Here is a 12,500-nt window from a genome sequence, read left to right as displayed (position 1 = left end):
TGCAAAGCTAGCCAAGGGTTTCTGATTCACTACTCTGCTCACAAACCCTTGGCCTACAGTGCTGTCAAATGCTGGGATTGTTTACGTCACATGATCTGGAATCTTCCCACATATGCACAGATTGCAATGACGAAAATAAAACGTGTATTTAAAAATTTAAGTTTTTAAAGAATAATTAGCAGGAAGGTATCAAGGAATAATTATTTCATTATTATTTATCACGTCTACATCTGCAATAAAGATTCCTGATCACAAAATTTGCACATCATGTTATCTCACAGATCATTGTATACTTGTGTTTTTCACTCCCGAGACTAGAGAATCAAGATATATCCTGAAAGCAAATATCATCATTTATAAAAGCAATTGCTGATTGGTCGAACGATGTCGGTCAACTCAAATCACAACTCAAGAAAAATAAAACTTTAAATAGCACCGTGGGCCAAAGATTTGTGAGGAGAGCAGTGATTTTTCTACACTCAATTTAGGTCCGAATATCGGCCCTTTCCCCTCTTAAAAATTACCGATTTTTCCCCAATTTTCAACTGCTTTTTTCCCAAAATCAAAACGTATTGTTTTGGTTTAATTGAATTTTTTATGTACGACTTATCTAAAATGGAACGCTATTGTTTTTGGTCATTCGGACGCTTAAAATAACGGCGAAAAACAACAGTTTAATTGTGTGTTTGCAGGACTTGGAAAATCGATCATGTGGAAGTCAAACTTTTGTGTCAATACATCGTAAGAAATTTAAATATGCATGTGAATCTGTTAAGCATAGCTTTATTTGTAATTTGCAAGTACTAGTAGTTCTACAACAAGTGTCCTTGATTTCACAAAAATTAAACTGTTTCTTCATCCGGCAGAGACTGGCATTGCAGAGAAATATGCGATACAGCAATAATGCTTGTAAATAGTGTCAAGATTATTCCATCTCCAATGCGAGCAATAACGAGAAATCGGGAATGATTTTTTTTTTCTCAATTTATAATTCTACCATAATGGTAAAAAAAAAAAAGAATATCTATAGGGCAATCAAAATACAAAAATGAAAGAAAATTAAAATGTAGAACTGTCCATTTTGTTGAACTTGAAAAATTTTGTAGCAAATAAATTCAATAAATGATATTACATTTACTTATTATTTTATTTTACTTGTCAATATGAAGGTTAATTACAATCTTATTGTTTTTTCCCAATTTGACACAAATGTCGACAATTTTTCCCAATTGAAAAGGCACAGGCCCCTTTTAAAAATTGTAGAAAAATCACTGGAGAGTAGCGGATTAGAAACACTTGGCCAGCGAAAATGGATGCAGCAATGAGGTTGACTTTTCTCTTTCTCATGAATACTTTTATGAATTTGATGCATGACAAAATAAAGTACTATATATTGCATCAGTGGCCTTGTAATGCATGTGCCTAGGATTAAAACTTGACTCTGAGGTAAATACACTTTAAAAATTACCATGATTACTGATTATATAAACAGTTGAACTTCGGTATCTTGAACACTGATATCTGAAACACCATGTATATGTCGAAGTGATTTGCAAGTCCCAACCACATATTTCATTTAGTAATTTACACTTGATATCTCAAATCCTCGGATATCTCAAATTTTTTTCTCGGTCCAGTTGAGTTCGAGATAATGAGGTTTGACTGTATATGCACTTTTCACTTAATCCTGTACACCTTTTGGCACTGACCCACTAATATATGGGATTCACTGGTATTCCGCTTCACCACTTATGGAAGCAGACCTGTTTACTCTTACGATTTCGCCGTATTTTGTACGGATTTTCAGTCCAAAATACGTCTTAAGTTTTGCTATAACGAAAATACGGATATCCATTCATATGGATTTTAGCAATTAGTTTTCATTATCTGTCTCAGTTTGATGCTTTTTAATCGCTAAAGAAGAGAAAATTTTCAAACATTTAAGTTGCCAAAACGCGGTGGTTTAAAAAATGACAGAAATCACTTAAAAGAGAGCAGTTTATGACGTTTTGCTTTGTTATTAAACCATGTTTTGGTAATCAGAAGTGTAGTTGTTTTCTAGTAATATATGTACAGTCGATGAAAAGTGAAATCTTACGGGCAAATGCCAAATCTCACTGACAAATCTAATAAAAAATACTAAGAGACAACAATTTGGGTAAACAGGTCTGCGGAAGACATAGAAATATTTGTAAGGAATAGAATTTGACTTCTGTAAAAACATTCAAATTTTAAATAAAATTAAATCCCTGAACATGCTAAAGTGATGCAACCCAGGCACTGTATAAGCTACAAAATTATATTTAAACAACTGATCAATGAACAGATGAATAGTTTATAACCACAAAATTAATCAAGTCCTTAAGAAATCACTTTTGGGTTTAAAACTATGATATATAATTTTAAAGCTACAATAATTTCTTATTCTAAATTATGTGCAGTACCTAAGCTGGTAGGAACATTATCTTAGTTTTGCTTGTCAAGGAATTTCTGTTCTGTTGTTCCAACCACCCCCCCCCCCAACCCCCCAACTGAAATTGCTTACGATGTGCCTGCAATAATATAGGCACTGCTAAGACGTGATCCATCTATACATAATATTGGCTCAGACTGACCTGGCTGCAATAATCTAAGCATTCTGAAGGACCATTATTACAATGTATTAATATATTACAATGCAATGATGTATTGCAATTCTGTTACCTTTTTATATGTTACAGCTCCTGTTTTGTCCACTCTCCTGTGTCCTATTTTGTCTTTTGATTTAGAGCCAGCAGCCTTCCCACTTCCCATCTGTGAAATCAAGATATTGTAATATATAATTATCTATATATACATATATTTTTTATTTTAATTTTTTTTTTTATCTTATTACACATCTAGTGCATGGTAGTATTTTTCACAGTCATGCACTTAGCAATTCTTCCTCACACCATTGTGATCCATCAGATAGTGGCACAACATACTCATGATGTAAACAGCCAGAAAAAATGTAAGTACGTGATATCTAGGGTAAATTTTATACACTATATCTCCAGTTAGTGAAATCCATTTCATAGAACCAGGAAGATAGATATCAAATTCTACTTTCAGTTGGATGTAAACAACTCTTATTTTCAATTTAATGATGACTGGTCCAAATCAAAACAAGAGGCCCATGGGCCGTATCACTCACCTGAGCACTGTGGCTAGGAAAAAAGCAAAACTCGGTTCAGTATTGAAAAGCTTACATGCATAAGTGGTCCCGACCTACCCTTAAAAAGGGGGGGGGGGGGGGGGGGAGGTTGAGGGGTATGATTTGAACAAAATTGAATCTACGCTAACTAAGGATGCTTACATATTTCTTTGACTAACTGTGGCTTCTTTTCTTACAAGTTTAAACTTTCATTGTTGCCCCACCCTACCCCCAGGGGTCATGATTTGAACAAACTTGAATCTACACTATCTGAGGATGCTTCCATATAAACAGTCAGGGGTGAGACTGAAATCCGTCATTTCTGAAAAATGATGGATAATCGTCATATTTACTAACTACGTATTTTCGTCATTTTTGTCAATATGACTTACTATCGTCATATTTTCTTTTTCAACTTAATTCTTCTATCCTGGTTACATAAAAGCGAAATTTGAATTCACCGCTGAAAGAAGCGTGTTTACGCAAGTTTCATTTCATCCGGGTCACTAATTACTGCCGACCACGTGCGTTAGAACATCAACATGGAAGGTGAAAGTTATTATTTAGCGGTAAAATGTCGAATTTTGGTAGAACTAATTCGCCATTTTTACATGGCTTTTAAACCTATAAAAACATATAGTACACCGTCTGGAAGAATACGTACTTGTAGAGAAAAGTCTCGACAAAAAGTTAAAGCCATAAAAAAGTAGTGCGCCCCGTAAAACAAGCGAGATATTTCAGTGCGCCCAGACCCTCCATTTTGAAAAAAGACGGCATATCGTCATTTTCGTCTTCTTTCCTATTTAATGCAAATAAATTGACAAATAACTCTTCCACTCTTATTTTTGCTTGGGAAATTTGTACTGTCGACATAACCAGTATTGTAGTCAACTGTATTAGAGAAATGAAGTTTGTTTACGATGTTTTTTGTCCTTTTTTCGGTTGGTGGATCTAACATTTTTCAAAGAGAGGTAACTCGGTATTCTAGAAACACTCTAAATTTTTATGACCGTTTTTCGTCATTTTCTTAAAAATGACGAGTTTAAGTCATAATAAAAATTTTATTTTATGACTAAAAATCGTCATTTTAAAAATGACGGATTTCAGTATCACCCCTGACTGATAAATATGACCAATCATGGCTTTGTTGTTCTTGAGAAGAAGATTTTTAAAGATTTTTCCTATATACATGTACTCCAATGTAAAACTCTGATCATCCATTGTGGGCCCCCCCCCCCCCCCCCCCCCCCGCGGGTCATGAATTGTACAAACTTGAATCTTTCAAATAAATATGACCAAACGTGGATTTGCTGTTCTTGGGAAGAAGATTTTTGAAGATTTTTCCTATATACTCCTATGTAAAACTATGATTGTCCATTGTGGCCCCACCCTACCCCCAGGGGTCATGATTTGAACAAATACACTACCTGACAATTATTCCACATGAGTTTCATCTTTCCTGGCCCACTGCTCCTTGAGAAAAAGATTTTTAAAAGATGCCATTAATTTTTCACTATTTTATAATTATCTCCCCTTGGAAGAGGGTGTGGCCCTTCATTTGAACGAATTTAGATCCCCTTCACCCAAGAATACTTTGTGCCTAGTTCGGTTCAAATTGGCCCTGTGGTTCTGGAGAAGAAGATGAAATTGTGAAAAGCTAACGACAACGACAATGCCGACGACAACGGACAAATTTTGATCAGAAAAGCTCACTTGAGCCTTCGGCTCAGGTGAGCTAAAGATGAGTTGCTTTTCTTTTTTTAAAACAGTATACCTGATTTATTTGGAATTTTAATTGTTAATAGTGTCAGATTAATTTTATATAGCAATTCAGGGTTGCAAATAACCACTTGCCCACTCACAAATGTGAGTAATTTTGCCAACTCTTGAGGATGTTATTGCCCACATGGTGAGTAAGACTTTTATCATGGTTTGGTTCTACTATTAAATGCACTTTCATTTTCACTGTTTTCTTCTTATAAAACATTTTCGCGACCCAGAATCAGGTCAATGATACGCTTCCTTAAAAGTAAGAAAATTCCTTCTATGCATCAACAGTAGCAGGTTTTCGTCCATATCCTATTATTCACAATTAGCAGATTTATTAATTTTCCTCCTGAAATAAGAATGTTGAAGACGTTTTCTGATCTTGTGCTGCTACCGTGTGTTAAAATATTTCACGTTAAGAACTTTGAAAGTCGGTAAAGTAGGCTTTCTGTAATTTTATGATAGATTGAAATGTATAATTTAAAATACATGCCTTAAATTGAATGAAAACATGAAATTTCATACAAGTGGTTTTGAAATCTGCAGGAAAAATTGAAAAGAAATACTGTGGACAATAAAGTATTTTTATCTGAGATAATGATAAGAAAAGATTTTTTTTATTAAGCTAATAACGCATAGCCCCTAAGGTTAAAAATGTTATTTGCAACTCTGTAATTGCTCTCCCCTACCAACCCAACAATGGGTGACAGCCCTGTACACAATAAAGGAATGTTTTTAAGTTTTGTGTGAGTTATTGGTGTGTAAATCACACAGACTTGTCACGTAGGCATATTAGCGCTTCATGAAAAATATGCCTACGTGCAAGTCTGTGTTATTTACACACCAATAATTCACTCTAAACTTAAAAACATTCCTTATATTTACATTTTACATGTTTAAATGCACCAAAAATATACTCAATGTTTGAATTTCTCGCTGCCCTATATCGTCATATTTTTATTTATGTCTCTGTAGGCTCATTGTGATGTCATTTAAGCGCGAGTTTCTCCATGTAGAGGATACACAAAAATGGCTTTCAAATCAATGTCACAGTTGGCTTAGTAGAAAAACACAGCAAATGTAAATATTCTACATTATACATATTTACATTACATAATGTTTATAACAGGGTTCTATAACTTGGACCTATAGTTTTTATGTAATATGTATACACGTAAGTTTTGATCAAGTAAGTCAGTGTCTATCATACTTATTAATAAGATTTTGGGGGAAAAATTCCCCCTTCAGAATATCTGTTATTTTCCATATGCTTTATTTGTAGTAATTAAATAGGGTGAAAATGTGTTCCATTTATATATGATGTATATTACGTAGCTTTGACCATTATTACAACCACAGCTTTTATCATGATTATGAAGAAAAAAAAACTGTGACATCTCTGTAAGAATTAAAATATAAAAATTCATGTTGATCTATCATATTTATATCAAAAGTCATACAGGGCCACACAGTATTCTTAGCAATAATCTTTGACCTTTTGACCTTGACCTTTAAGCAGATGACATCAGAATCTAAGAGTATTTTTTAATTGTGTAGTTAACAAGAAATCTGCATGATAAAATAATTTTTGTAAATATATATAAGTGTGTGGGAGAAATTTTTTTTGGATTAATATACATGATATATATTTCTAATTGTGAATGAAAAGAAAATATATTATTACCCAAGAGGTCCATTTTACACAAAAACTCCTTCCATGTATATTAATTAAATAATGCACATGTATATTATATAATGTACATATTGCATGTTAAATTACATTACATATATACATATATGCTTACCTCTGCATGGTCCAATCCCCCGGCTTTCCCAGACTCTTCATTTGAATCATCTATAATGAATATATATATATTGAAGACATCAATAAGATCCTGTTCTTTAAAAAAATTAATGTTCATTTATTTGATGAAAAATGTGAAGATAACAAAAAATGATCAATCTCAAAATACCTACAAACACTACAAATCTGTGAACACTACTGCATGTCGATTCACGACTCGATTGGGCGTTCGACATCCTGGCTGTGTGATTGCCAAGGAACAGTAGTCAGTAAATTTTAATACAACTGTACCACTAACTCATCTGTATTCACAGTTTGAATTTAATATGTTGACAATAAAAAAAAATCTAAAATATCATTCAACTTTTTTGACGACATGGATAGGCTAGCTACCATGTTTTACAATGTCTGTATATTTTAACAACACATTAATGGGTAAATTCTAGAGGAGTTCCAACCAAGTATTCGATGTAGTGATCAACAGCAGTGAAAACATGCGCTGTGCTGTGATTAATGATACTTTAAAAGTGATGACACAAAAGACATTTGAGTATATGATGTTCTTTTGTTCTTTTGTTAATTGGAAAAGCACTTGTCCGCGGACAGGCACCACTTATCAAATAACTTGCCCACAAAACACAATTGGTTGTCCCGGGCAGGGACCTATATACTAGTATATAGGTCCCTGTCCAGGGCAATCACTGTGTATGGGACATATATTTTAACTGTGGTGAGAGCTTGTCCCAAGACACAGTTAGATTATTCTAAGTTTTGTCCTATATGTACCAGAAACGAAAGAAAAACAAATCAATAACAGCTAGCACCAAAATGCAAAATATATCAATGGTGAATTTATAGATGAAACATATGATAAACACAATGATAAAAGTTAATGCCAGTTTTTGGGGTGGGGCACAATTAAAAATAATCAATGAGTCATCAAAATCACAAAGTGCATAATTGTTCCGACAACTCTGGACTTGATAAGAAACATGAGAAATCTAAAATATAGAGTTTCTCCACCCAACCTCAACTAGCACGTATACTGAATAATCAAAAGGAAGTTGAACATTCCGAATTGTTATAGATATGGTGAATTACATTTACACAGTTTTTTTTAATTTCCTTCAGATATTATGGTGAACCTCTCATGGGAGGCAGATCACATATAAAGTCTGTACAATTAACACCCCACAGGGAATTCCTTATCTAAAATCTTTTCTTCCTCAACATGCCCAACATGCAAAACCTCTCAGTTTTGTATATACACCACATGAACAAAGCCACCAAAGACACACCTACATGAATTAACCTCCCCTTTCTAACTTCAGTAACTTACCACTATCTTCAGCCATGGACGTTGACGGTTCGGGGTCGTGCTTCCCAGCTGCGAGGACTGAGCCGTCACTCGTCGCCATCCCCAAAATTTTAGTTCAGGAACACCCAGTCCGATTTTGGCTGATGTTTTTCTTTCTTGGGTTTCAGATTTTCTTTGAGAGATATTTGGGTGCGATCCGCTCAGTTACATACCCACTTTGAGAATATGAAAGATTCTCAATTCTGTGAAGTTTTACATTTTTAAATTTGCTTATTGATTGTTGTTCTCTCAATCGCCTGACATTATAGCGGATATGGTGAAGAGCGCACGCGTGTTACTGCGCTTCCGTCATGTTTTGAAATATCTCTGTGGTGGATCTAAAATTTCAGGAACGACTTAATTTAAATATTTTCTTCAAAACATCAATTTGTGAAAGATTTGAAACACCACTTGACTATACAACATAATATGTGTTTTTCTGTTTACAATCAGCCAGCAGTCATAAACTTGACCAGCTGTTGACACGTGATGCCATGCATTTCTCTGAGCTAGTGAACTTTAATTTTGAAATTGTTATAATCATATCATCCCATCATATTTAATATAATTTCGTTTTTTGAAAAAAAAAAAATAAATAAATAAACCAAATAAAACACACCGATCTATCCATAGGTAAAATTTGGCGAATCAAACAGTCAAGTTCAAGTCCAACATGGTCAGCAGACCAGTCTGTTAATGCACCCTAAGCACATCGTCCCATGCAGTTTAATTAATTTGTAAATGAGTCAAAATATAACTACATGTACTATATGCTATAAACAGAACATCAGAAAATAAATGGAAATAAGAGAAAAAAAAAGTGGGAGAAAAATATACTGAGAACCGAATTTTTTTTAGGATGAGCACATATACATACATTGTAATTTCCTAAGGATTTGTTTTTTTTTTCTCTCTCTCTCGTTTTGGGTTGACATCATTACCATAGATTTAATAACTTTGAGTCTATGAGAATACAGGCATGCATATTATGTATAAGTACCTTTTTTGAAAGTGGGGAAGCCATCCCCCCAAAAAAGATCACAACTTACCTGAAAAAAAAAATGACAAGCAGAAAAAGTTTGGGGGGGGGGGGGGAGGTTCCATCTTCTTTCACAACCAAATTTTATTCATATTCTTTGCTTTACAAAAGGAATATGTGCAAGAAAATACAACGCCAAATACTTATTAAATCCTTATCATTTTCTATAACCAAGTTGTCGTAATTTTTTAGTTAACATAGGACCCTTTGAAAATACTTGGATCTTTTTTTTTTTTTCAACATAAACTTTCAACTTTCATTGTAATCATTATCTGAAGTTCATTAAGCGTATCTTGTAATTCATCGGCAGATTCAGCAAAAAGATTACTGACTGGCTTCCGCTTTAAAAGAACCATCAATCTAAAATACACGAGTATTAATATAATTCCTTTTTGATGGCACTTGTAACTGTGTAATACTTTGTATATCTAAAACATATTCTTGTTCAGTAAAGATTCTTCAAGATCATTTTTTATATATTGAGAATGAAAAAAATGTGAAAAATTTTCTCACACGCCTCCTTTATTCTATAACTAAAAAATTCGGTCGACACGCCGGCCATTCATTTTTTTTTTTTCAACATTAAATCTCATTCGTCTGTCAGTTTGTCTGTCACAAAAACTTTAACCTTGGTCATAATTTTTGAATGAGAAGAGATAGGGCTTTCATATTTCACATGTACATTACCTGTGTCAAGACCTTTCCAATATACTATGATTTTTGACCCCGTGACCTTGACCTTAAAGTTTGATCTGGATTTCAAAAATTTTAACATTACTTTAAACTGGTCAGAACTTTTAAATGATTAAAGAAAAGGGTTTCATTTTACGCACATGTGCATTATCTGTGACAAAACCTTTCTAAATATACTACGATTTTTGACCTTGAAGTTTGACCTACTTTTCAAAAAAAGTTATCTTTGCTTATGACTTTGATTGAGAAACGACATGGCTTGCATGTTTGACATGTGCATTACCAGTGACAAGACGTTTTCAAGCGTGCTGATATTTTTTTTTTACCTCTTCACCTTGACATTCTTGTTAGACCTAATTTTCAAAAATATTAACTTTGGTGATTACTTTTGAATGACACGATGGGGCATTCATATATTTAAAAAGTCCATTACCCGTGTCAAAATGTTTCCGAACGTGCTATGATTTTTGACCCCATGACCTTGACCTTCAAGTTTGACCTAATTTTCAAACATTTTATCAGTGTTGCTAACTTTTGAAGGAGCAAGATAGGGCATTCACATTTGATCCGTGCATTACCTGTGACAAGACCTTTCCAAATGTACTATGATTTTTTAACCCCATGACTTTGACCTTAAAGTTTGACCTAATTTTCAAAAATTTCAACATTAGTGCTGATAACTTTTGATTGAGAGAAGATATGGCATTTACATTTGACATGCGCATTTCCTGTTTCAAGACCTTTCCAATTGTATACTCTGGCATTTGACCTGTGACCTTGACCTTAAAGTTTAACCTATACAGTCTTTTTCAAATTAATTTTACAATTGTTATAACTATTGAATGACAGAAGATAGGGCTTTCATATTTCTACATGTACATTACCTATGACAACACCTTTCAGAACAAGAGGCCCATGGGCCACATCGCTCACCTGAGTAACTTTGGCCATGCTGTTCATTACCAGACTTCCCCCCTTGTAATACCTATTGTGGCCCCGCCCTACCCCCGGGGGCCATGGTTTGATCAATTTAGAATCTACACTACCCCAGGATGCTTCCATATAAGTTTCAGTTTTTCTGGCTCAGCGGTTCTTGAGAAGAAGATTTTTAAAGATTTTTCCTATATATTTCAATGTAAAACTTGTATTCCCTATTGTGGCCCCGCCCTACCCCCGCCGGTCATGATTTGAACAATTTAGAATCTACACTACCCCAGGATGCTTCCACATAAGTTTCAGCTTTTCTGGCTCAGCGGTTCTTGAGAAGAAGATTTTTAAAGATTCTTCCTATATATTTCAATGTAAGACTTGTATTCCCTATTGTGGCCCCGCCCTACCCCGGGGGCCATGATTTGAACAATTTAGAATCTACACTACCCCAGGATGCTTCCACATAAGTTTCAGCTTTTCTGGCTCAGTGGTTCTTGAGAAGAAGATTTTTAAAGATTCTTCCTATATATTTCAATGCAAAACTTGTAATCCCTGTTGTGGCCCTGCCCTACCCCCGGGGGTCATGATTTGAACAATTTAAAATCTACACTACCCCAGGATGCTTCCACATAAGTTTCAGCTTTTCTGGCTCAGCGGTTCTTGAGAAGAAGATTTTTAAAGATTTTTCCTATATATTTCAATGCAAAACTTGTATTCCCTATTGTGGCCCTGCCCTACCCCCGGGAGTCATGATTTCAACAATTTAGAATCTACACTACCCCAGGATGCTTCCACATAAGTTTCAGCTTTTCTGGCTCAGCGGTTCTTGAGAAGAAGATTTTTAAAGATTCTTCCTATATATTTCAATGTAAAACTTGGATTCCCTATTGTGGCCCCGCCCTACCCCCGGGGGTCATGATTTTACCAATTTAGAACCTACACTATCCCAGTATGCTTCCACATAAGTTTCAGCTTTTCTGGCTCAGTGGTTCTTGAGAAGAAGATTTTTAAAGATTTTCCCTATATATTTCAATGTAAAACTTGGATTCCTTATTGTGGCCCCGCCCTACCCCTGGGGGTCATGATTTTAAAAATTTAGAATCTACACTATCCCAGGATGCTTCCACATAAGTTTCAGCTTTTCTGGCCCAGTGGTTCTTGAGAAGAAGATTTTTTAATGACCCCACCCTATTTTTGTCTTTTCTCGATTATCTCCCCTTGTAAGGGGACTTGGCCCTTTATTTTAACAATTTAAACTTCCCTTCACCCAAGGGATTTTTGTACCAAGTTTGGTTAAAATTGGCCCAGTGGTTCTTGAGAAGAAGTTGAAAATGTGAAAAGTTTACAGACGGACAGACGGACAGATGGACAGACAGACGGACGGACGACGGACAACAGGTGATCAGAAAAGCTCACTTGAGCTTTCAGCTCAGGTGAGCTAAAAAGTATATCATTTTTGCCTTCATGACCTTGATCTAGAAGTTTGACCTACTTATCAAAAATTTTAACCTTAACCATAACCTTTATGCTCCAAAACAGGCAAGGCTTCCATATTTTTTTTACTTGTTCATTACTTATGATGAGACCTTTCGGATTGAATTATAATTTATGACCCCATGGCCTTGAAGTTTGATGTAATTTTGAGAAGCTATAATTTGATGTAATTTTGAGAAGCTATAATATTTGCCATAACTGTTATTAATTCAATCATTTATGTCTCTTTTGTATCATGCAC

The 12,500-nt window shown here is 34.6% G+C and overlaps 1 protein-coding gene across 6 annotated transcripts in view; it reads right to left on the bottom strand.

The window, feature by feature from the left end:
• LOC133198003 (phosphatidylinositol 4-phosphate 5-kinase type-1 alpha-like) overlaps positions 1-8,333 on the bottom strand; it is a 44,626-nt gene extending 36,293 nt beyond the window's left edge. For 2 of the 6 annotated variants that reach the window (XM_061334153.1, XM_061334154.1), the window contains exons 1-3: positions 8,086-8,332; positions 6,748-6,797; positions 2,704-2,793 (exon numbers count right to left, since the gene is read on the bottom strand). In XM_061334153.1, the coding sequence (XP_061190137.1) occupies positions 2,704-2,793; positions 6,748-6,797; positions 8,086-8,164 (219 nt within the window). In that variant the 5' untranslated portion in view covers positions 8,165-8,332. Of the gene's footprint in view, positions 1-2,703; positions 2,794-6,747; positions 6,798-8,085 lie in introns of all 6 variants that reach the window. The other 4 variants (XM_061334156.1, XM_061334157.1, XM_061334155.1 and 1 more) reach the window with 3 other exon arrangements.
• Between the last annotated feature and the right edge of the window lie 4,167 nt (positions 8,334-12,500).

Source organism: Saccostrea echinata, unplaced genomic scaffold, assembly GCF_033153115.1.
Source record: "Saccostrea echinata isolate AGI-Se365-2 ecotype Australia unplaced genomic scaffold, CSIRO_AGI_Sech_v1 ptg000032l, whole genome shotgun sequence".
Taxonomy (NCBI): Eukaryota; Metazoa; Mollusca; class Bivalvia; order Ostreida; family Ostreidae; genus Saccostrea; species Saccostrea echinata.
This window is presented reverse-complemented; position numbering and strand designations above follow the sequence as displayed.